The sequence below is a fragment of the Patiria miniata genome, unplaced genomic scaffold, assembly GCF_015706575.1.
Source record: "Patiria miniata isolate m_02_andy unplaced genomic scaffold, ASM1570657v1 HiC_scaffold_16, whole genome shotgun sequence".
NCBI lineage: Eukaryota > Metazoa > Echinodermata > Asteroidea > Valvatida > Asterinidae > Patiria > Patiria miniata.
In genome coordinates, this window is record NW_024037054.1 from 7,220,937 (window position 1) to 7,247,458 (window position 26,522).

At 39.5% G+C, this 26,522-nt stretch overlaps 3 protein-coding genes across 3 annotated transcripts; all 3 read left to right on the forward strand.

Annotated features, from left to right (window-relative positions):
- The first annotated feature begins 2,640 nt into the window (after positions 1 to 2,640).
- On the forward strand, positions 2,641 to 6,402 carry LOC119722832 (phospholipase A2 AP-PLA2-I-like). The gene is made up of 4 exons (XM_038193193.1): positions 2,641 to 3,743; positions 4,268 to 4,424; positions 4,938 to 5,071; positions 6,020 to 6,402. The coding sequence occupies exons 1-4, from the start codon at positions 3,701 to 3,703 to the stop codon at positions 6,166 to 6,168; spliced, it is 483 nt and encodes a 160-aa protein (XP_038049121.1). The 5' UTR covers positions 2,641 to 3,700; the 3' UTR covers positions 6,169 to 6,402.
- Positions 6,403 to 10,510: 4,108 nt separating this feature from the next.
- LOC119723215 (phospholipase A2 AP-PLA2-I-like) lies at positions 10,511 to 12,732 on the forward strand. The gene is made up of 4 exons (XM_038193778.1): positions 10,511 to 10,553; positions 11,094 to 11,250; positions 11,791 to 11,924; positions 12,491 to 12,732. The coding sequence occupies exons 1-4, from the start codon at positions 10,511 to 10,513 to the stop codon at positions 12,640 to 12,642; spliced, it is 486 nt and encodes a 161-aa protein (XP_038049706.1). The 3' UTR covers positions 12,643 to 12,732.
- A 1,783-nt stretch (positions 12,733 to 14,515) lies between these two features.
- LOC119722834 (phospholipase A2 AP-PLA2-I-like) lies at positions 14,516 to 18,603 on the forward strand. Its single transcript, XM_038193194.1, has 5 exons — positions 14,516 to 14,599; positions 16,049 to 16,125; positions 16,650 to 16,800; positions 17,275 to 17,411; positions 17,881 to 18,603. Exons 2-5 carry the CDS (start codon positions 16,059 to 16,061, stop codon positions 18,027 to 18,029), a joined length of 504 nt encoding a protein of 167 aa, XP_038049122.1. The 5' UTR covers positions 14,516 to 14,599; positions 16,049 to 16,058; the 3' UTR covers positions 18,030 to 18,603.
- Positions 18,604 to 26,522: the final 7,919 nt, after the last annotated feature.

A 26,522-nucleotide genomic window follows, 5' to 3' on the forward strand; every position in this document is an offset into this window, starting at 1 on the left:
AAATCAAGAATATAATGTAATAACCGAATTTAACACAGGTCTGATGGCAATGTCAAGATACTATTCATTAAAATATATGTCAAGTATATGTACGAAGTCATTGTAATGGTGAACCCCATTTTGGTTGCCAAAGTAACGTGTCAGTCCAACTCGATGGGAAACAGCCGACTCGATGTATGGACACCAACATTATGCCTATAGTCATTATTCATCGATAATTGGAAAAGCAAAGACATCGGCAAAACGAGCGGATACTGCAGATTTATCTTGTCTCATTTGCCCGGTATTTCTGTGTATCCTGCCAATATAGAGACCACTTGCCATTAATGGTGAGGATGCGCTTGTGTTAGTCTGTGTAAATCCTGTGGATTTCTTTTTATTCTCCAACATAAAACAAGTCATTCACGACAGCCCAACAACAACAGACTACATGCTCAATCAGCAAATTCGCCAATAGGACATTTTGGATCGTTGCTTATTGAAGAAAATCTTTGACTGGGCGATTCCACAGAAAAGTTGTGGGAGAGACTATTGTATCTAAAATCGTGGAACATTTGTTTACACCTTTATTTTCATCCTCGTATTATGTGGACGATTGTTTCATGAAAATAGTGTTCTTAAGGAGGTCACGGACCTTGAATGACGACTAAATATTGTTTTTGCCTGATGTAAGCCGAAGGCAACAGTCTTCATTAGCTAAACTAACCCTTCGGATGGCCTTGTTTTAACTCTCGAATGTCATACATCATTTTTTTGTAAGGACTCCTCTTTCCTGATTTGTATTGTCAAATAGGGTGTAAACGCATACAGAGGTTAGGCATTTCAACAGTGACTGTCTTTAATCGTTGTTTGTTTGCATGCTTTCTCTCCAGCTCCAAGATGTCAAAATGGCTGCCTGCTTCACCATAAAGAACCCCCAAGACGCCGCCATCTACGTCACGGGACTGTCTGCCAGCAACTCCTGGCCCTGCCCGAGACCACAGACCCACGGACCAACCCAGACACCGTCAACGCCTTCGCTTCATACCCGGCGACACTCGGACAACTCCCTGCAACTCAGCCCTGGCTACCGGCCCGTGTTGGCCGTGACGCGGCGAAGTTTGCCCACCGCTGACACCACGCATGGAACGGTAGCGGTCTCAGAAAACCAGGACAGTAGGTTTCTATCCGCGGACCCTACATTCCGAGAGTTACGAAACGGGAGTTTCAAGCAAAACGCCCCCTCGACATTGGGGCGCCCTCTTCCACCATGCAACGTTCTGAAGAGTAAATCTTCCTTGATGTCTCGGGACACGTCTACCAAATCGCGTTCCTCTTTCAGTTTCCTTAGCAAATCAAAAGTTGACCTCAGGACAGGGTTCATGAGGTCCCTGTCTAGGCCGACTCCGGGCGAGCTGGATTTGAAGCACCACCGAGACTTGCAAGACAGCAGGAGAAGGGAGAGAGATGGTGAACCGGACTTGGACAAGCTCAACATGACAGAGATCATGCGAATGTTGAAGAGCAAGTCCCCCGTCCAGACAGGAACTACTCAAGACACAACTCCGACAAGTGAAGAATGTCAGAAATTTACCAACACTCAGGAAAGAGACAGTGATGATTACAATGCTGTTCAAACTGATTCTGTACATGGACAGTCACCTAAAACCAAGTTGAAAGCTCCGCTCTTTACGCATGAGATTCCTTGTGAGCCACCGCTTGTGTCAAACAAGCACAAGAACAAGGATCACAAGCTCAGACTTCAAGCACTGTACTCGCAGTACAACAAGTATGGATTGGAAGATGTCAAATCTCACGAGATTTCCACGCAGGGTCGGACTTCCAAGGACCACGACAGGAAAGTGGCTGAGCAAATGGCTCGAAGACCGTCTAGACCATCAGAGCATGAGAACCGGATGCGAGTTAACATCCTGTCGCTTGAGAGTTTCGGAGATGAAACTGGCGAATTTACGGGAGACGTTTATCAGACCAGTTCGTCAGAGTCGTGCAGTGAACAGAGCAGTTGGTCTGGCTCCGGTGGGGAAAGGTACACGCCGCGTAACGCAGGTGCTCCGCTCTTGCACCCAGACTCCTCACATGGGGAGCAGGGCAGGCAGTGTCCCCGTTGCAAAGGGGCACAATCTGGGAAACGAACTCGCTCAACGCGAAGAGTTAGGTACGCGGAGCCGGTTGTGGCACCGAGTCCGGACGGTAATGGTAGCCGGGGGATAGCTAGAATGGCTGGGAGGGACTTATATGATGACCCGGTACAATACTTCGATCTGGAACCCCATCATTACAAGATTCCCTTCGCTGAGTACATCAGCATCAGCCACCCGATGAGACCTCCGGCCAACAGCCCCGTCAGCGTTCTCTCCGAGGACGAAGGTGACCACGATCTTTTGAATATGCATGAGCGTCAATCTGACCAATGGTCGTTGAGCTATCACGCGAAGAGCGCCCCCACTCGAGCGAGCAGCGCCAGCGGCTTTATCAAGGGCCAGGTCAAAGTTGAATCGCACGGGTCAAATAAAGCAACCATTGACATTTTCTTACCGCAGATGACGTAATTAATCAGTCATGTGTTTAGAATAACAATTTTAGTATGAATACCTTGCCCACACTACATATAGCTGACAGTATTTTATCAAACCACAGCATAGTAAACCTCGAGCTACATCTAAATGATATTTTACGAAAAGTTGACAATATGCCCAAGAAGACTCCGTCAACTTTACGATGTTTTAATTCCTGTTTTGTGAGAGAGTAATATTGCACTTGATCCCGGAGCCGGAAGGGGGCATGGGACTAAAGGTAGCGCTTTTTTATACCATTTTTGAGTTGAGAGTAAATATGAAAAGCTGTCAGAAAGAATTTCACTATAAGGGAGGGTCATTCATTCCCTCTATCGACAGCCGGTTCAAGTGCGCCCTCCATGCCCGTTTTAAACTTTATTATCTTTTAAAAACTCTCCACTCTATAAATTATCAAAGCGTACTTTAAATTGAACACATTTTATCATCAGGATTAAGATTCTAGAGAAAAAGAAATATAATAAAATTATTTATAAAATAACTTTTTATCTTGTTGTCTTTATTGTTTTATATTCTCCGACCGTTCGTTTTATCGCACAGTAACGCAAAATAGCCCTTTCATTTTCTTTTTCTTTCGTCGTCAGTAACCGATAACCGACATTTCCATAATGTACAAAGCTTCATTGTCAGTTATTGTGACACCAAACGTTTGTTGTGATGGGAAAACATTGGAGCGGTGGTCAGCTGTCAACGATCGGTTGGGCGTTATCAAAATTGTTTAATTCAGTTTAAGAGATTGAGATCAAAACAATTGTTATGACCAACCTAAAACTAAGAATATCCGATTGGACATCATTGTTTTTTCTTCGAATTCGTCACTGTTAGATAAGTCAATCAATGCTAAACGATAAGATAACTAGAACAGAAATTGGTATTTTTGTTTCATTTTTGTTTCGTTAGAAAATTTATCATCTTGGGACTTTCAATAGACTTTTGAGACAAAGGTGCATTTATCCTGCTCCAAATTCTGGTGAAAACAAAGAATGGACAAACGTATAAATATTAGTCTGGAACGAGAGACGAACCACTGACTTAGAAGCTCTCCGAGTGATACGCAGCGAATTCAGACCGGCTCCTCCGAAGTATTTCCCCGTCGATATCCTGACATCACCCGATAAACCATCACCATGAAGCTCCTTCTTCTACTGGCGGCGGCAGTTGCCCTAGCGAGTAAGTCTGAACAATTTATTCATCATTCTTGTTGCAGTTTATTAGACTCTTTTATGGATTGTCGCCACACTGCTAGATGTGTTGTACAACATTCTTGGACAGTTTTCACTCTTTTTCTCGTAATTTCATCTCTGGCAACTAAACCTACAATTAGTTTTACTAACTTCATACAGCTTACAGTCAGAGCACACTAATCCGCTTTTAATAAGAACCACATAATCTCTTTTAGAGTTTCAGAGCTGTAGTCGCTTTCCACCTACCTGCATCTGCTTTACTTGTGATTTAGCAGCATGTAATTGCGATAGTAAAAACAAAGTAACAAAAAGGATGGAATGCTATCATGTTTAAATACATGTAATAATACAATACATGTAATAAACTTACAGCTCTAACACTTTGCAATATGAAAAATTCCACAACATGAAAAACTGTCGAAATTAGATCTTCCTTCCGAATTCCTTTCACGGGTTGTCAGAGTTTGTAAGAGTAAAGAGTTTGTATTCTGTATATTGCTTTCCCCGCAGATGGCGCAGCAGATCGTGAAACTACCAGTGTGCTGCAGTTTGGCAATATGATTCTCTGCCTGGTGGATCTGGGTCTCTGGTCTGGGCTGGACTACAACGGTTATGGCTGTTACTGTGGCTACGGAGGCTCAGGCAAAGCGCTGGATGCTACCGACCAGTAAGAATCAATTGCTTCGAATCTCCAAAAGCACCATCTATAAATTGACCTTTTGCTGCCACCATTTCAGTCACGTTCCCTGCTTCCAATATCGGTACAGAATGATAATGGTTTTGTGCAAAATGTACCAGACTTGCTATAATTCGTTCCAGCCTCGCTTTCATTACGTTGATTTGAATGGGAAAAGGTCACGATGGCCGTAACATGGTCTATTAGCTTCAAAGTTAAACTTCTCGATCCCAGCAAACGAAATGGTTTTCAATTCATGTTTCTAAAACTAAACTGTAATATTCCAGAGCAGCTCGCTAATAAATTCAATCTTATCAACGAGCATGCGCAGAAGCAATAAATGTATTTACGAAAGATACCCTTTCACAACGCTTATCCTGAATTAAGTCAAAGATCCAACACTGAAGACACGTTTCTGGTACCGTAATATACATACCAGAGAATCAGCTCGAAGCTCAGAAACAAGTCATGTGAAACAAAAATTATATTTATTTTGGATTGTAGATGCTGTGTAGAACACGATAACTGCTACGGTAGAGCTCCAACGGAGGGCGGATGCAATACCTTGGATACCTACTTAATCGACTACGACTACGAAAAAACCACTGACGCTAATGGCAACTGTGCCATCAAATGCAGTAAGAACTTTTTAAAGACATTATCTTTGTAAAGGGCGTACTATGCACGAGTTATACATCTATACTTTAACTAGTAAAAGAGCCCCAGGAGTTAGGGTTAAGCCTGGTTTCCATATCGACATTAAGCTTACGCAGACTACGCAGACTGCACGGACAGTACACGGAACTGTCGGCAAATTTGAACTCAAGCTTGCCGGCAGACTCAACTTTGTCGATCGTCTGCGAGGTAGTTTGCGTCTGTCTGAGTTGTCGGCGACACTTCCGGATGAAATGTTTCCATAATGTCTGCCTTGTAGTTTGGGTCCTGTATGCGTTTAACTTTACGTTTCTTACGTCGACATGGAAACTAAAGGCATGTATGATCATTTATCCCAAAAGTATATCTACCGAATTATTATCAGCAAATTAGTTTAGTTTTGATTGAAAATCGAACTAGTACTAAGCATCCCATAAAAGTCGGCTGGCTTTCTGTCGTTTGTAATAAAAACTAAAAGTGTTGGTGATGTCCAGCAATCAGTCAATTGACAGAGTGGAAACCATTGACGAAAATCATGCAATATGTGATCAAAAGGTTGCGCGTGATTCTTCATTGTTTTCTCACAAGTTGTAATATCCACTAAGCTGAAACTTCAGCGGGTTAAGCTGGGAACATCTTCTGTGGATTTTGAGGGGTGGTATTATTTGAAACGAACAGAATACATGAAAAGCAATACCTTCCCAAAAGCCTGCACACATTGCAAGTTAATGTGTTTTGTTTCACTTCGTTTGTGATTTTATTTCATCTTCTATCTTTTCAATAAGTGAACACCCGTGTTTAGGATTGTTTTCAATCATTTACTAAAGATGATTACGTGACTTGGGTAGACTATCCTTGAGGAGGGTGAATCAACTAAAGACCATCGTTTTAAAGTCTTTCCTTTCTCTCTTTTCCCCCTTTTTTGTGTGCAGAGGCAGAGGCCGACTACGGGTTTTTCTCCATCAATTCCCAATGCAAAGCCTTCATGTGTGAATGTGATCGCAAGGGGGCGCAATGCTTCGCAGACAAGCGGGGCTCGTTTAACCGCGACTATGTCAACTATGACAAGAGCAGCTGTTAAATGTTGAGTATGTAGGCCTACTCCTGAGGTTGGTCCAAAAACAGAGCGAGTTCAAATCCAGTGATACCCTTTTAAGGGATTAATTCCTCAGCAATAATTTATTATTGGTAGTGTGTTGGCAACCTCCTCGGTTCTTTCTGTGGCCTCTCTGGAATCTCCCATAAATTTGCACTAAGTTTAGTCGGGCACAATTTGCAGTCATCAGCCGACATTTGAAGCAAAACAAAAAACAGGTTAAAAAAAAAAAAGCCGCGTCGCCGCACCACTTTTTGGGCAAGCTCTATACCAGAAACCAGAGACCTTTTTTTTGGCCTAATGAACCACTGAGAGCAGAAACATAACCACAGCAAACTCAGAAATTCAGGAGACTCTTTGATGCTGATGCAGATGTAAAACCTACGTTTCTACTTTGAATGACATCACAGTTTTGTTCATGAACATGGCCGCAATTTCGAAACAAAAGAAGGCACCAAAACGCCCTTAAAATGGCAATATGAAGATTGCAAATAAAGTTCAATGGAACACAAAGGGACATTTCAAGGATTGAATTTAATACAAATATCAATACACGGACCCTTTAAACGATTTCGATTTCGGCCTATAGGATCAATATTAATTTGCATGATTCATAAAGCATGATTAACAATGTTTGTAATAAAACAAATATCTCAGATGGAAAACAAAATACGACCAGGCGTAGTAAATCTGTTTAGCATATAGATTGTCAGGGAATTCTGAGGCTTGTTTTGACATTGAACAGGCTGCCATTTTGTTTGTAATCGCAACGAAGAGTAAGGATAACTACGATCCCTACCCCAGCATTTCACTGAGAATGTAACCTCAAAAAATAAAAAGTGAGCACTAAAAGTGGCCCTTTAAGAAAGATGCTCATGCGCTTTTTGGTCAATAAACTTCATCTATTTCTTGAAAAATGAGGGTACATTTAATACCCATCAAATACAGATCGACTTTAAATCGTATCACAATGTTGAGGAAAATAAAAAAGTAGACATAGTAACCACATAATAATATTGCGAGTTTTGTTTTATTGTGTCGCAAGCGTGCATGCATTTAGGGATTTTTGTTTGGCACTTCCTTGCATTTGAATCTCGGCCAAATCTTGATATTCATTCATTTCAACCATGGTTTGTCTGGACCGGTTTTTGGTTTTCATATTAGTTCGTGATGAAGCATCGACTACGAGCCTTTCTGCCAATACCAATTTAGCTCTGTCGGTTCCTTTGTGAATGCCACAGTTGCACCCGACGATCACAGGAAAAGGCTTTGTCTGTCACTAAGGGGCGCTCTCCAATATGGTCTTATTTGTTGACAACATGGACACATTTGGCATCACGGCCTTTGTTACCCTCCAAGGAGCCCCCTACCACCCACCCACCTTCTTGCCACACCTTTGAATCTCCGCCCTCGATGAATTCAAATGCCGCGTCTTTACAGGTTGTCGAATGCCGTCATTTTGAGCCCCCACGTGACAAGAATTTCCTCAATGACTACTCACATGCTACCTGTTGGTCGGTTTTGCCCATGTCAGCATATTCAGACTTCATTAGGAAAAGCTTCATTTGTTAAATGGCCGTTTTCACTCACTGTATTAATATGTAGTTGGTCCGGTTCCAGAGGGGAAAGATCGATGCATGCCGTGTATAGTGCAGCGGCTTTGTTCTTGAACACAGCCTCCTGGGGGTGTAAAAGTAATGCTGCTCCCCCCCCCCCCCCGGTGAATCTGCCCCACCCCCACGGACAGATACCAGGCTGCAACCATGTATTGTCACGGAGACAGATTTACTTAGGAAATGCTGTCCCCTCCATGTTATTCTGTCCCTCTGCCTTACGAAAAAAATTGCTCCCCTTGTAATGTTTTGTCCCGTGTAAGCCTAGCACCTGGACAGTGTATTTTGTACTTTGTTTTACGCACAGGCTACCCGTCTATAGACGGACACCTTGCTATTGGAATGCTCGTGTCTGACACGAACACTGACACTTCGTCCGTCTCCTCCACAAAAACAGCCACGACAGCTATGTAAACTCACTCTTCAGTGATATCACTTTCCAAAATAGAATGCAAACGTACTCAGATAAATTGTCGGAAGAGTTGATAACGGAATGTGAGGATGAAAAATGTCGATGGGAACTTTGCAAAATAAAAATCAGTGACTTTACCATCCGCTATTCAAAAAGGAAAAAGAATGTGGAAAAATAGTCACAGAATCGATCAACGCCAGAAAAACAAAACTTGAAAAGCGATTTTGAAGAAGAATCTTTTGAGATAAACAAATTTCAAAGCACATTAGAAAACATGTATGATAAAGAGATTGAAGGACAAAGGGTTTGATCCAGAGAAAGATGGTCTGAGGAAGGTGAAAAGAATAGTAGATACTTTTAAGGTCTTGAAAATAGCAATGCCTTGAGAAAACACATTACACAGCTGAAGAGTGAAAACGGCAGCATAATAACATATCAAATTGAAATACTCATGAACAGAAAACCTTTTACAAAAAACTTTACTCTTCAAATAGTGTTGATGCTGATCAAATGAACGAATACCTAAATGACACAGAATTTGATGTTGTGCTAAATGAAATACATAAAGATAAATGTGAAGCAATACTCACTGAACCAGAATATGCAAAAACATTACAAACTCTGAAAAATAATAAAAGCCCAGGTATAGATGATCTAACTGTAGACTTAAACAGGTGTTTTGGGAAAATTAAATTCCTCTTCATAGATTCAATGAATGGAAGTTATAAGGAAGGAGAATTCCCTACGTCACAACGCCGTGTTGTAATTTTACTTTTGTATAAGAAAGGTGACCGAACCAATTTAAAAAACTGGTAACCTATTGGTCTTTTAAACATTGATTATAAAAAAGCTGCCAAAGCTTTAGCAAATCGTTTATCAAGTGTAATAGGAAACATCATTCAAGAAGATCAGTCCGGTTACATCAAAGGAAGATTCATAGGAAACAGAATTAGATTAATTGATGATGTCCTTCATTTTTAGTAACTCAATGATAGCAAAAGAAAGGGAAAAAAATGGCAATTCGCTTCTTAGACTATGAAAAGGCTTTTGACACAGAAGAATGGGACTCTCTAGCTCGATTGTTTTCACATCTAATAAGAAATAGAGTATTAAGTTAAATATTTTCATTTGGATATCTTCATGAAGGGCAGAAAAGTTCAAAATGTATACCCTTTGGAGTGAATTCATCAAAACAACATGTGGAACTGGCCTTAGGTGTAACAAATCTAGGGGAACAAAAAAAACCTGGTGGGACACAATAATAATGGTCCCGGGCACTTTTATACCTAGGTAATTCTGTCTCCCGGACAGTTTTACCGGGGGTAAGAATTACCGTCTTCACCGGCAAATTTTCCCAACAATATGAGGGAAGGTAATTCTCCCCTGCTTTCGTCCCGGGGCACTTTTAAATAGGAAATTCTGTCGCCAGGACAGTTTTACCGGGAGACAAAATGACCGCCGCAAATGTTCCCAACAATTATGAGGAAGGGTCATTCACCCCCTCTATCGACGGCCGGTTCAACAATACAAGTGCGCCTTCGGTGCTCGTTTTAAACTTTGCTATCTTGTGAAAACTCTCGACTATCAAAACGTGCTTTAATTGAAGATAATTAAGGATTGAAATCCTATAGGGGAAACAAAAAGAGGAAAAGTAATTTAATTATTTATAAAAAAGCGTTTGAAAACTTTTTATCTTGTTGTCATTATTGTTTAGTATTCTCCGGCCGTTCGTTTTATCGCGCAGTAACGCAAAATAGCCCTTTCATTTTGTCCCTTGCGCCGTCAGTAACCGATAACCGATATTTCCACATATACAAAGCCCCATTGTCCGTTATTGTGACACCAAACTTTTGTTGTGATGGGAAAACACTGCAGCGGTGGTCAGCTGTCAACGATCCGTCGAACGTTATCAAAATTGGTTTATTCTGTTTGAGAGATTGAGGTCAATGCAATTATTATGACCAACCTAAAATTAAGAATAACCGATTGGACATCATTGTTTTCTCTTCGAATTCTCCACTGTGAGATAGGTTAATCAATAAGTTTCGTTCGGTTTTTGGAAATTTATCAAATTGTGATTGTTGCGTCAGTTGTTTTTCAATATACCTTAGAGACAAAGGTGCATTTATCCTGCTCCAAATTTCGGTGAAAACAAAGAATGGACAAATGTATAAATATTGGTGTGGAACAAGAGACGAACCACTTCCTTGCAAGCTCTCCGAGTGATACGCAGCGAGTTCATACCGGCTCCTCCGAAGTATTTTCCCGTCGATATCCTGACATCACCCGATAAAAAATCACCATGAAGCTCCTTCTCCTACTGGCGGCGGCAGTTGCCCTAGCGAGTAAGTCTGAACATCTCTATTCATCATTCTTGTTGCAGTTTATTAGACTCTTTTATGGATTGTCGCCACACTGCTGGATGTGTTGCACAACATTCTGGGACAGTTTTCACTTTTTTTCTCGTAATTTCACGATGCAACCTAATATATACCTTCACTGCACACTTTTGGTTCGTCCGTAGACGATTACATCTTTAACACTAAACCTAGAACTAGTTTTACTAATTACTTATAGCTTATTGACAGTCAGAACACACTAATCAGGTTTCACTAAGAACCACATATCTCTTTCAAAGTTTTAGAGTTGTAAGTCGATTTACACCTGCATCTGCCAACATAAAACATTACTTGAGATTTAGTGCAACAAAGTAACAATAAAAGGATGGAATAATATCAAGTTTCGATAATAATAAACTTACCCTTCTCAATATGAAAACTTGCACAACATGAAAATTGCCGAAATGAGATCTTCACTCAGAATTCCTTTCACGGGTTGTTAGAAGGGTATAGAGTTTGTATTCTGTATTATTGCTTTCTCCGCAGACGGCGCAGCATCGCGTGACACTACCAGTGTACTTCAGTTTGGCAATATGATTCTCTGCCTTGTGGATCTGGGTGTCTGGGATGGGCTAGAATACAACGGTTATGGCTGTTACTGTGGCAAAGGAGGCTATGGCACAGCGCTGGATGCTACCGACCAGTAAGAATCAATCACTTTGAATCTCCAAAAACACCTGCTACTAACCTTTATCATGCAGCCACAATTTCATTCATGTTCCTTGAATGATAATGGTTTTTTGTGTGCCAAAAGGAACCAGACTATTATTCCTTCTAGCCCTGCTTTCGTTACCATGCTTTGAATGGAAAAAATCACGATGGCCGCAACATGATAATGGTCTATTAGCTTCATATTTAAACTGCTCAATCCCAGAAAAATAAATAGTTTTCAATTCATTTTTCTAAAACTTAACTGTGAACTTCCAGAGCAGCTCGCTAATAAATTCAAGCTTATTTGCGAACATGCGCAGAGGCATGCAGAAATGTATTTACGGAACACAGATGTCGTTTCACGACGCTTATCCTGAATTCAGTCGATCATCCAACCGATGAAGACACGTTTCTTGTATTAAACGTAATATACATACCAGATAATCAGCTTGTAAGCTCAGATTCACAACAGTCATGTGGAAACATTTCATTGAGTTCAAGTCGAGATATGGTTTTTGTTTTTGGATTGTAGATGCTGTGTAGAACACGATAACTGCTACGGTAGAGCTCCAGTGGAGGGCGGATGCAATACCTTGGATACCTACCTGATCGACTACGACTACGAAAAAACCACTGACGCTAATGGCAACTGTGCCATCAAATGCAGTAAGAACTTTTTAAAGACATTATCTTTGTAAACGCGCTTAGGATGCAAAAGTTGTACATCTATACTAGAAAATAATGTCGATGATGTCCAGCGATCAGACAATCGACTGACTTGACATCATTGGCGAAAATCATGTAATATGATCAAAAGGTTGGGCGTGATTCCTCATTGTTTTCTCATAAGTTCTAATATCCACTGCGCTGAAACTTCGGCTGGTTAGGCTTTGAACATTCCTCCTTGGGTTCCGAGTGGTGTTATCATTGGAAAAGAACAAACCACAAGGAAAGCAAATGATCCTATATACCTTCCAAAAAGCCTACGCAATATTCTAGACAAGCTTAAGCCTCCCTGCACACATTGCAAGTTAATGTGTTTTGTTTCACTTCGTTTGTGATTTTCTTTCATCTTCTATCTTTTCAGTAAGTGAACACCTGTGTTTAGGTTTTATTTAATAATTACTTATGGTGATAGCGTGACTTGGGTAGACTATCCTTGAGGAGGGTGAATCAACTAAAGACCATCGTTTTAAAGTCTTTCCTTTCTCTTTTGTCCCTCTTTCTTGCAGAGGCAGAAGCCGACTACGGGTTTTTCTCCATCAATTCCCAATGCAAAGCCTTCATGTGTGAATGTGACCGCAAGGGGGCGGAGTGCTTCGCCGCCAAGCGGGGCTCGTTTAACCCCGACTATGTCAACTATGACAAGAACGGTAAATGCTGAGCATGTAGGCCTACTCCCGAGGTTGGTCCGAACACAGCGATTTCAAATCCAGAGATACCCTTTTAGGGATTAATTCCTCAGTAATAATTTATTCTTTAAACCTAGTTATTAAAAAATGGTAAAAGGGTCTATAAAAATTCAATTTCGGCCTATAGGCTGAATATTAATTTGCATGATTATTATTAATTTGCAATTCAGAAAGTTTGATTAACCAATACAAATATTTGTATCAAAAAAGATGAGCAGGATTTCTTTTGCATCTGCTTTAGCACAGAATGTCAGAGTACAGACTAGATACTCAGGCTTAATTGTTTTGACAATATACAGTCAGCTATTTTGTTTGTAATTGCAACGAACTGTAAGGATAACCACAATTTCCGCTCAAGTATTTCACTGAGAATGTAACAAAAACAAGTTTCAAAAGTGAGCACTAAAAGGGGCCCTTTTAACAATGATGCTCATGTGCTTTTTGGTCATTCAACTACAATATTTCTTGTAAAATGAGGCTAAAATAAATACGGATTAAATACAGATCGACTTTTAATCGGATCACAATGTTGAGGAAAATAAAAGAGTAGACATAGTAACCGCATAATGATATTGCGAGTTTTGTTTTATTGTGTCGAAAAGCATGCATGCATTTGGGGATTTTCTCAATTCGGGCGATTCACAATGCAGTGCGCCACCAAATGTTTGCCTCGGAGAGTTCATTTTTCCCAGTGCTTTATAGGAGATGGTCGACAATTTCGTAGCGCGGGACATTTGAAGTTGTAATTTGCCCGGTCAGTTGTTTCGTGAATGTTTGATTCGAGAATCAATTTGCCCTTTTGTATTTTTTTATCAATATGATGGGATTTTTAGGAGGCGGCGGAACGCTTTGCCCCAATGTATAACATAATAGCTCAAGTTGTCTACTGGCACTCATTCAAATGGGGCATGTTTTGTCGACGGTAAACTTGAAAAATGGAGTCTTCAAGACAAACTCTTGGTGGCGCACTGCATTGTGAATCGCCCGAATTCAAGGGTGAAATATTTTGTTTGGCAAGTCCTTACATTTGAATCTCGGCCAAATCTTGATGTTCATTCATTTCAACCATGGTTTGTCTGGAGCGGTTTTTGGTTGTCATATTAGTTCGTGATGATGCATTCCGTGTACAGTGCAGCGGCTTCGCTCTTGAACACAGACTTTAAAAGGTAATGCTGCCCCCGGTGAAATTTATAAAAAGTTATGAGATCTTCCTTTTTGTTTGGTATCCTCGAGTCACCATAATTGACGCATATAACGCTTGCAACGCGCGCGCGTTGTCAAACGCAAATTGAATGCGAGTGCATCAAAACATTGTCCTCGTCGTTTTAGGTGGACTGACAATATATATTTTTTTGCAAAGAACACTTTTTGAACGTTTAAAATGTTTTATGCTGTCGTGACACATGAGGGCGCCTTTGCTATGCTTTCAATTTAGGAACACACTGTTCATATTAGGATGTTTCTCTTCAAATGAAACCCCAAAATTCTGCTCATTTAGAATATTAAGTTTTCCTATATTGTCTTAGCAAAAATGAGGAATGGGAATCTACCATTTGCCAAGGGGGTGTCACGAGTGTGAGGGGCATGTGTAAATGCAAATAAATAAAGGAGCGTACCATTTTTATGGTATTGAATTAAATATACGTGATTGAATGTTTACAAGCAATACATGGAACGCTCTTCAAATGTGTGACAGGCGTAAAAAGTATTCCCCCCCCCCCCTTAGATTCATTCTGCAAACCTGTATTTCCTATTCAAATCAACTTCTTCAATATTCATTCTCAGTGACCAATCACTTTCGCCGTTACCACAATAGAGACTGGGAATAAAACGGGGCGCGGCCTGCGTTAGCGTCATTCCAACGCTTACTGGATCCGAGGGAGCGCCTTGTCTAATCGACTTTCCCTTTCCCGTATTTTCATCTTTCAGGTAATTATTTGATTTTATAATATTTTTCACTTCCCATGGTTGGTTCAATCTTCATGTAATCTAGTTGCATTTTTCGTCGTTATGATTAGAGATTTAGATATTGTGATGTTAAGATGATAAGGTGGACGCTGTTAGATGACCTGTTTATATCGTATCCGTTACTCGATTGTCTTGAAAGAAGTCGTTTTAAAGTTTGTGTTGTTAATTTCCTAAAGTTTTCGTCGTTTGTTTTCCCACATTTTATTACATTTCCAGGATTGCAGCCGTATAGGTAATTTCTGGCGGGATACTGACAATATTTTCTTGAATATGAAATATAATGTTTGGGGTTTTGGTTCCACTTTGTTTTGACTCACCCTGTATAATAATTATTTGGCTTAATTCCTATTTATGATTGTAATTTTAAAAATATTTCTAAAATCATTCAAATGCTGAACGGATCCGAAGGAATACCTTGTCTCATCGAGTTCCCTTTTCCCGTATGTTCATCTGTCAGTGAGAATAAGTCACCACTGAGACGCAGAATTACGCAAATGTAAGAATGTATAATGTTGTCTTCTGTCCTGTATAATGTATAGTATACTTATGTACGTACATTTGTTTTGTAATGTATATAATGGAGGGGGTATTATGTATGAGACTTTTGTAGTGCAGAAAATGGTCTATACATCTGAATTGAGGGGATTTTTTAAGCCGTACACGTATCCCATACCAGCACTATTTCTAATTAGTCCACATCAGTGCTAAGTCGTCGAAGGATGGCAAACAACAACTGAGCATGTCCAGGGGTTTGTCCAGGGGTCTGTCCAGGGGTCTGTTCAGTCTTCCGTAAGTACTGACACACTATACATTATACAGTACAGAAGACAAAATGATACATTTTTTACAATTAAACCACCGTTCCGTGTATTTTGTTTGTATACGTACGTTTATTGTACCGGTATCCAATACCATATGAAAATGGCAGGCTACTTGTACTTGAGTTATTTGCATTTACGCATGGCGGGACGTGGCGGGGTAAATGCGGCCTTCAAATTGGTCAAGGGCACACAAAAAAGAGAAAATATCCTGGTTAGACCTTGATCAAGGGCCTACTATGGTAGATTGTGTTTTAGTCCCTACCTGATGATTCCGTAGGTTTTACCTAGAACATTTTTCTGGGCTTTTCCTCCCACCTCTAAAACTGTAATTTCTTCTCATTGTCTTCTCTCCACGGGTTTCTTCAGGCTTTCGAGCTGCAGGGCCAAGGGCGCTTTTGAGGAATCCTTGGTTTCATTACCAGCCAGATATTTGTAAAAAAAAAAAAAATTAAAATTACAAATATTGTTGTACTTTTCTTTCTCAAAACAAAAGTTAGAAAAATGTTGTTTGTACTTCTCTCACGTTTCTTTGAAAACCTCTGCTTTATAGCCAACGATCATTTACATATTCCGGGTTTTTTTTCAACAGATCAGTTGCAATGAAGGCTTTTAGTTTTACACGCATTGTGCTTATGGTGTGCGTGGGCTGCGTCTTCCCAGTTGAAGGTGAGTAGACTATAAAAAAAACATTACAGTGGATAAGTTATGAACACATTCATATAGACGCTTTCTTTTTTGCAACAATTTATATACATTTTAACAACTGAAGCAATTCAAACGTTTAAATTAATTACTTGGTTACTTATCGTCAGCCGATTGTTTTCGTACGATGTCTCAATGGAAAGTTTATAACTACGGTAATGCTAACAAATCTAGAATTAAATTTGAAAATCTATTTTTCAGGGTGCCTTACCATACCCAAAAAGCAATATGATCATATAATAACCTTATATTATATATTTCATTATTACTACTACCATATTATACTTTATACTTTATTATTACTACTACATTATGTATTTCTACACGTGGTTAGATAGCCCAAAGTCGTATTTCGGACTCAAAAATGGGATTAAAGGAAGGTATTTGTTTGTGCACAAGTCTATGGGAATGTGTCCTATTTTCGGTGATTAATATTTGTTTTAAACTCATAAGTTATATGTTCTTTTCCCACACACGTCGCACTCCAGCGGTGCCGATTGGTCCTGAGAGCGTGGTCGGGTTCGGTGAGATTGTTATGTGCTTGGGGGATCTGGGCTTTTCCGAAGGGTTGGCTTACGACGGCTACGGCTGTTACTGCGGCATAGGAGGCCAGGGCACACCGGTGGATGAAACCGACAGGTCCGACGCAAAAATCATCTCCTCGAATTCGTATTAGTCTCACAGTTAAATTCCAGCAAATCGACCCCAGCAAACTAAAATGGGTTCAAGTCAAAGTTTTAAACAGACGTGTCAATTATAGACCAGCTCTCTATTTATAAATTTAACTTTATATCTTCGTAAAAAAGCGCAGTTTGTATGAATCATCACAATGAATCCATGTAGACAAGAAAGTGTTGCCACGGTACAGCTTTTCTTCGGACATTAAACATAATTATTGAGGATTTTGCAACGTACTTAGAGCTTGCTCTGTATTAATGGAACACAGAATATCACAACGCTTATCCACAATTTGGTGGAACATCCGTAAATTAATGCAGTTAGTGTTATAATGTGATCAAATGCCGGAGATATTGATAGCTATTTGCTAGTGTAGAAACACATACAGTAGGTTGGAGAAGTTGCGAAGTTGAATTGCAATACCTTTGTCTATAGTTGCTGTCAAGAGCACGATGACTGTTACGGTAGAGCTGTAACAGCGGAGGGCAACTGCAATACCTTGGAAACCTACGCCATTCCGTACAGCTATACAAAATACACTGATGAATCTGGAAAATGTGCCATCAAATGCAGTAAGCGATTTTGTTAAAGATATTATCTTTGTAAACAAATGACGGTTCACGAATTCTACATCTATGCATTAAAGGTATATAGTATCATTTGCATTTATCCAAAAAATAACCCATCGAAGAAGCGTACTTTTCAAGATTGTACCGGTACTCAACATCCCATGAAAACATTCCATCGTTTCTAATAAAACTAGAAATGCAGGCGATGTTCAACGATCATCCAATCGACTGATTTTTGGAAATAGTTTTATTGACGAAATCATATTATGTGGTCAAAGTGTAGTGAATGGTTTTTCACTGTTTTCCCAAAAGTTGCAATATACACTGGGCTGAAACTTCAGCGGGTTAGGTTTTGAACATTCTTCTTTTGGATTTGAGCTACGTTTATATTAAACTCTAATTTCTCTCCCCTCCCTCCCCCCTCTCTCTCTCTATCTGTCTCTCACCATCCGTCTTTTCTTTTTGTTTCCAGAGGCAGAGGCTGACTACCCTTGGTATTCCATCAATCCCAAATGCGAAGCCTTCATGTGTGAATGTGACCGCATGGGGGCGCAGTGCTTCGCTGACAAAAGGTCTTCATATAACCACGACTTCGTCGACTATGACAAAAACAGCTGCTAAATACTGAGACATCTTCCTGAGGTTGCACCGAAACAGAGTGATTTCAAATTCGGAGATAGCCTATCAGGGATTAGTTCTTAGCTTGTATAATTGATTGTTTAAATTTGGTTTACCTATGGTTGAAACGTAATTGTTCGGCCTCAGTTGGAAATTGATTAACCAATATGATTAACCAATACAAATTTTCCGCAAGACATTTAACAAATGCCTCTGACGGCAACTACAGATGAGCATTTTTTAAGCTTTCTTATGATTCCATTGAGATATTGTTACGGTACGGGCTGTGAGATTGTCTTGACTCCAAATGCTGCACGCTCGGCCATTTTGTATGTAGTTGCAACAAACGGATAACCGCAATTCCCGCCCAATCATTTCACTGTGAATGTAATTAAAAAAAATTGTTCAAAAAAATTGAGCATAAAAAGGGGCCCTTTACACTAATGCTCATGAGATTTTATATAAAGACTCCATCTATTTCTTTGGAAAGAAAGGCTAAAATTACACGGATTAAATACAAATCGTCTTTAAACTTATCGTAATGTTGAGGAAATTAAAAGGGTAGACATAGGTAACCGCATAATATATTGCGAGTTTTGTTTTTAATATGCCGAAAGCATGCATTTGGACATTTTCTTCAAGGGTAACATATTTACTTAGCAAGTCCTTACATTTGAATCTTAGGCAAATCTTGATATTCACTTACTTAACCATGGTACTGTCTGGGTGAGTTTTAGGTTATTGTATCAATTACACGATGAAGCATCGACTACGAGCCTGGCTGTTAACACCAAATGTGCTCACTCGGTTCCTTTGTTTGTGCGTGCCACACGTGCACCCGACGATCACAGGATATAACCTCATCTGACACTAAGGGGCGCTCTTCAAAATAGCTTATTTTGATGACAAGATTGACAAATTTCATTTGGGTCTCACAGCCTTTGTTGCACTCACACGCAAGCCCCTTGTTATCCACTTACCATCTTGCTACACATTGGAGGCTCCATACCTTAATGGATGCAATTCCCCGACTTCAAAGGTTTTAAAATGGACAAGAATTTCCTCAAACACCAATGCCAGATTACTTGTAGTCTTGTTAAACTTCATTACACAGCACTTCATTTGTTGAATGGCCCTTATGGCCATTATTACTAACTGTAATTGGTCAGGTTCCGGAGGTTAACGTTGCACGCCGCTTACTGCAGCAGCTTTGCTCTTGCACCCAGACTCCTCGCAGGGGTGTGTAAAAGGTATTCTTTACTGATGATGTCATCATATCAAACCGCAAATAACATGTGCTTGGACATAAAATATAAACAAAAATTTATCATACGCAATATTCTTCTTCAAATAAGACATGGTTTTGAGATTCCTGAAAAGGATGTCAGTGTTTCTCGGGCACCACATTGGGCCCAAATAACACTGAACCCTATAGTTTTAAGGAGTTCTCATTATGGCAAGCCATGCACGCACTGCTAGCCGTGCATTGTAATGAGCACGGGATCGTATTCTGCTTATAATTATCTTTTCACATTGACAAAAAATTTGATATGACCACTGTACTTTCTTTCTCGAATAAAAAGTTCACTGTTATTTTAATAATTAATCGAACTTTTGCATGCGCAGTGAACTACAGCGGTTTATTCGTGGCGAAATAATGTATTTTTGATGGGGGAGACGTAAAAAACAAAACACTCATCCTTGCTGAAACGCAGACAGGTTTTTTTCACCGGTCATCTGGCTTCCGTAAAATTAGAAACGGGTTGGGGAGGGAGAGGGTGGGGTGGGGGGGGGGGGGGGTGGGGGGAGGGATGGGGGGGGGGGGGCAGGACACCATCCTTCTATAGAGGCGCTGTTCAAAACAAACGATCATGGGCATCATCAGACGATGGGTGGCGCTTTTCGTGATGGCACAATTGCCGGTCAGGTTCCGGAGGTTAACGATGTACGCCGCGTACTGCAGCAGCTTTGCTCTTACACCCAGACTCCTCGCAGGGGTGTGTAAAAGGTATTCTTTACCGATGACGTCATCATATCAAACCGCAAATAACATGTGCATGGACATAAAATATATACAAAAAAATTATCATACGCAATATTTTTCTTCAAATAAGACATGATTTTGAGATTCCTGAAAAGGAAGTAAGTGTTTCTCGGGCACCACATTGGGCCCCAAGAACTCCGAACCATAAAGTTCAGAAGTTCTCATTATGGCAAGCCATGCACGCACTACTAGCCGTGCATTGTAATGAGCACGGGATCATATTCTCCTTATAATTATCTTTTCACATTGACAAAAAAAAAATGATATGACCACTGTACTTTCTTTCTCGAATAAAAAGTTCACTGTTATTTTAATAATTAATCGAACTTTTGCATGCGCAGTGAACTACAGCGGTTTATTCGTGGCGAAGTAATGTATTTTTGTTGGGGGAGTCGTAAAAAACAAAACACTCATCCTTGCTGAAACGCAGACAGGTTTTTTTCACCTGTCATCTGGCTTCCGTAAAATTAAAAAAAGGGGGGGGGGAGGGGTGGGGCAGGACACCATCTTTCTATAGAGGCGCTGTTCAAAACAAACGATCATGGGCATTATCAGACAATGGGTGGCGCTTTTCGTGATGGCACAGTTGCCGACGTTTGTGCAACATGATGAAAGAGCACTCGTGACAAAAAGGGCACTCGTTAAAAACGGCGCCAGTTACACCCCCCTCTCCACAAACGGCACAGGATCGTGTTCTGCTTGTAATTATCTTTTCATATGGACAGATATTGATGACAGTTTTACCATTCTTTTTTTCGGAGAATTCATTTGTAATTTAATCATCATTCCAACTTCTGAGCGATGCGCACTTTGGGGGTTTCTGGTAATATTCATAAAGAGTGGACAATTTCTCCCAGTCTCAGGCGCTGTCTGCATGCGTTCAGATCCATTTTCTACGGCTCTCACCGTCATATCAGTATAAGCTAGCTTGGCATTCGGTTGCGATTGTGATTTTGTCTGAGGATACGATCCAGCCTAAAAGTAAGTGTAGAAGAGTAAACTACCAAAATCTGCAAAAGCAATTTCAAACTAGAGTTTGAGGACAAACACACGGTGTTGGGCTAGAGGTTTGGCTTTTTCGCATTGTTGACTGTTGATTCTTGTTGTTGATTGTTAATGTTGATTGTTGATTGTTGGTTGTTTATGTAAATGTTGATTGTTGATAGTTGATGTTGATGTTGATTGTTGATTGAATTTGACGGTGGTTGTTCATGTTGATGTTGATTGTTGATTGTTGATTGTTGATAGTTGATTGGTGTTGTTGGATAACGATTATTGATGTTGATTGTCGATATTTGTTGATGTTGATGTCGATGTTGATGTTGATTTTGATTGGTGATGTTGATGTTGGTTGTTGATTGTTGATTGTTGATGTTGACTGTTGATTGTTGATTGTCATGATTGTTGATGTAAATTGTTGATAGTTGATTGCTGATGTTGATTGTTGATTGTTGAAAGTTGATTGTCGAAAGTTGATTGTTGATGTTGATTGTTGATGTTCATGTTGATGTTAATTGTTGATTGTTGATGTTGATATCGATGTTGATTGCTGATTGATGATTGTTGATGTTGATGTTAATGTTGATTGTTGATTGTCAAAAGTTGATTTTTGATGTTGATTGTTCATGTTGATATTGATGTGGATTGTTGATTGATGATTGTTGATGTTGATTGTTGATGTTGATGTTGATTGTTGATTGTTGAAGTTGATGTTGAGGGTTGAGGTTCAATTGAGGGTTGAAAAATAGCGCGTGTAGTTATTATACAGAGGATAGTTTAAAAAAGTCAGGTGAGGATCTGCACGCGCACATGCTGCTGTACTGTAAACTTATCAAGTACAATTGTTACAAAAACCCTTTAAATAGCTCATATCTCTAAAAGTAAAGGTCGCACACCATTGGCGCAATACAAAATATTGCTCGCCATACTCTCTTCACCCCAATGCGCATGTTTTAGCGCACAATTTCAAAAAAGCGCCCAATTAGGCGCTTTTGCCAGCCCAATTTTTGAGTATCATATGACGTCATAAGAAGTCAAAAATGTGCTTGCGTTAAGAAGTTGTCATAATAAACGTGTACAAAACACTGGTAAACACTTAAAATACATCGGTTCATCAAACAGCCGTTACATGTAGCTCAATAGTTAACATACAACAGTCGTAAAACCAGACACTCACGAAGCTAGCACGGGGATTTCCCTTTTGTACGTAATCTGCTGTAAACACAATGTACGTGGCATGAAATGAGCGTTTCAAGACATAGGCGTGTTCAACTTCAAATTTCAAGGGGGCTGCAGGATATTTTTTCGTTAATGTATTGAAAACAATCTTTGGGAAGTTTTAGACCTATTATTAAAGTGCCATTTTAAGCACAAAACTTGATTATATCTTTGACGGTTGATTTTTTAGCAATTTTCAAAGGAAACTAGTTTTTTTCTTTGTAACTTCCGGTCTGATGACGCAATCAATTTTTTTTTTCCTGCACAGGCCTTGTCTGCATTAAGGTCATCATGTATAATAATTTTAAAGCGATTATCGCAAATTTCGCCACAGACTTCAACTGAAAATGCGTTTTGGACATTTTTTAACCTGCCGCTAGAGGGCGCTCTAACTGTTCATGACGTCACCGATCATTTTTTTGAAAAGTTCAACCCACCCACAGACTTACATCGTTAAAAGCAAGTTCATATCTTTTTCCACTTTCAAATTATTAGGCACTTCCGGTTTCGACCGGAAGGAAGGGTCACGTTATTTTGCACGCACAAGATTAATTGAAGATCATGTATTATCATGTAGATTCCCGCAAAATTTAAGTTTCGGTCTCTGACGGTTGATTTTATATTGAATTTCAAAGATTGAATTTATTATTTTTCGAAGTGACGTCACGTGACCCATGATGACGTCATGCTGACGTAATTGCAAAAAAGCACATCTTCAGTGGCTTGTGCATTCATCTATTGACAATTGAAGTTCATATATGTTTTCATTTTGACAAACAGTTCCGGAGAAGAATTTTCAAATTTTTGCAAAGGAGAATAGTCAACAAACACAAAAATACACTAGAGTTTGAGGACAAACACACGGTGTTGGGCTAGAGGTTTGGCTTGTTCGCATTGTTGATTATTGTTGTTGATTGTTGATGTTGGTTGTTGATTGTTGATGTTAATTGTTGATGTTGATTGTTGATTATAGTTGATGGTAGTTGTTCATGTTGATGTCGATTGTTCATTGTTGATAATTGATTGTTGATACTGATTAACAATTATTGATGTAGATTGTTGATGATTGTTGATGTTGATTGTTTATTGTTGATGTTAATGTTTTTTTGTTAATGATTGTTGATGTTAATTGTTGATTGTTGATGATGATTTTGCTGTTGATTACTGATGTTGGTTATTGATGTTGAATGTCAGATTGTTGATGATAATTGTTGATGTTAATGTTGATTGTTGATGTTGATTGTTGATTGTTGATGTTGATTCTTGATGTTGCTGTTGATTGTTGATGTTAATGTTGATTGTTGATGTTGATTGTTGATGTTGATTGTTGGTTGTTGATGTTGATTGTTGATGTTGATTGTTGATGTTAATGTTGATTGTTGATTGTTGATGTTGCTGTTAATTGTTGATGTTAATGTTGATTGTTGATTGTTGATTGTTGATGTTGATGTTGATGTTGATGTTGAGGGTTGAAAAATAGCGCGTGTAGTTATTATAAAGAGGATAGTTAAAAAGAGTCAGGTGAGGATCTGCACGCGCGTATGCTGCTGTACTGTAAACTTACAATCGTTACAAAAACCCATGAAATAGCTCATATCTCTAAAAGTAAAGGTCGCACACCATTGGCGCAATACAAAATATTGCTGTCAATACCCTCTTTACCCCAATGCGCATGTTTTTAGAAAAAAAAGCGCCCAATTGAAAAAAAGCGCCCAATTGGGCGCTTTTGCCAGCCCAATTTTTTAGTATCATATGACGTCATCAGGAGTCGAAAATGTGCTTGCGTTAAGAAGTTGTCATATAAACGTGTATAAAACACTGATAAACACTTCAAATACATTGGTGCATCAAACAGCCGTTACATGTAGCTCAATACTTAACATACAACAGTCGTAAAACCAGACACTCAAGAAGCGAGCACGGGATATTCCCTTTTGTACGCAATCATAGCGCACTGTTTTTCGGGACTTTCCCTTTTGTACGCAATGATCCCCAGTTTGCTGTACACACAATGTACGTGGCATTAATTGAGCGTTTCAAGACGTAGGCGTGTTCAACTTCAACTTTCAAGGGGGCTGCAGGGCATCTTTTAGTTAACGTATTGTAACGAAACCTTGGGAAGTTTTAGACCCATTACTAAAGTGCCATTTAAAGCACAAAACTTGATTATATCTCTGAAGGTTGATTTTACAGCAATTTTTAAAGGAAAAGAGGTCTTTTCTTTGTAACTTCCGGTCTGATTAAGTAATCAATTTTTTTTCGCGCAAAGGTCTTGTCAGCATTAAGATGATCATGTGTATTAATTTTGAAGCGATTACAGCAAAGTTGGCCACAGACATCAACTGAAAATGCGTTTTGGACATTTTTTTTCCTGCCGCTAGAGGGCGCTCCAACTATTCATGGCGTCATCGATCATTTTTTTGGAAAGATCAACCCACCCACAAACTAACATCCTTGAAAGCAAGTTCATATCTTTTTCCACTTTCAAATTAAAAGGCACTTCCGGTTTCGACCGGAAGGAAGGGTCACGTGATTTTGCACGCACAAGATAAATTGAAGATCATGTATTATCATGTCGATTCCCGCAAAATTCAAGTTCCGGTCTCTCAAGGTTGATTTTATATTGAATTTCAAAGATTAAATTTATTATTTTTTGAAGTGACGTCACGTGACCCATAATGACGTCATGATGACGTAAATGCAAAAAAATACATCTTCAGTGGGTTGTGTTTTCATGTATTGACAATTGAAGTTCATATCACTTTTCATGTTGACAAACAGTTCTGGTGAAGAATTTTGCTGAGAAGAACTAAAAAAAAAAAAACAATAATAGTAAACTCTTACAATAACAATAGGTATTGGGCTCAGGCCCAACACCTAATAAGTAAAATGTAGCGGAAACTGTTGGGTAAAGCCCTCATGATATATCCACGACAGCGTTTGTGTGTGTGGTAAAAACTCTTTCTTGTTAGGTGTTGGGCCTGAGCCCAACACCTATTGTTTTTGTTAGAATTTACTATTATTTTTAGGTGTTGGGCCTGAGCCCAACACCTTTTGTTTTTTTAAGAATTTACTATTATTTTTTTTATTATTTTTTTTTTTATTCTTCAAGACACATTTCTTCTCCAAGACACATTTCTTCTCCGGAACTGTTTGTCAACATGAAAAGTAATATGAACTTTAATTGTCAATACATGAATGCACAACCCACTGAAGATGTGCTTTTTTGCAATTACGTCATTATGACGTCATCATGGGTCACGTGACGTCACTTCAAAAAATAATAAATTTAATCTTTGAAATTCAATATAAAATCAACCGTGAGAGACCGGAACTTGAATTTTCGGGGAATCGACATGATAATACATGCTCTTCAATTTATCTTGTGTGCGTAAAATCACATGACCCTTCCTTCCGGTCGAAACCGGAAGTGCCTAATAATTCAAAAGTGGAAAAAGATATGAACTTTCTTTTAACGATGTTAGCCTGTGGGTGGGTTGATCTCTCCAAAAAAATGATCGGTGACGCCATCAAGTGTTGGAGCGCCCTCTAGCGGCAGGTTAAAAAATGTCCAAAACGCATTTTCAGTTGATGTCTGTGGCGAAATTTGCAGTAATCGCTTCAAAATTAATATACATAATGACCTTAATGCAGACAAGACCTGTGCGCGAAAATAAAATGATTACGTCATCAGACCGGAAGTTACAATGGAAAGACCTCTTTTCCTTTGAAAATTGCTAAAAAATCAACCGTCAGGGATATAATCCAGTTCTGTGCATGCTTTAAATGGCACTTCAATAATAGGTCTAAAACTGCCTAAGGTTTCGTTACAATAAATTTACTAGAAGATGCCTGCATCCCCCTTGAAGTTTGAAGTTGAACACGCCTACGCATTGAAACGCCCATTTAATGCCACGTGCATTGTGTGTACAGCAAATGGGGATAATTGCGTACAAAGGGAAAATCCCGAAAAACAGTGCGCTGCGATTGCGTAAAAGGGAACTTCCCGTCATATGATGCTCAAAAATTGGGCTGGCAAAAGCGCCCAACTGGGCGCTTTTTTAAATTGGGCGCTTTTTTCTAAAAACATGCACATTGGGGTAAAGAGGGTATGGCGAGCAATATCTTGTATTGCGCCAATGGTGTGCGACCTTTACTTTTAGAGATATGAGCTATTTAATGGGTTTTTGTAACAATTGTACTAGATAAGTTTACAGTACAGCAGCATACGCGCG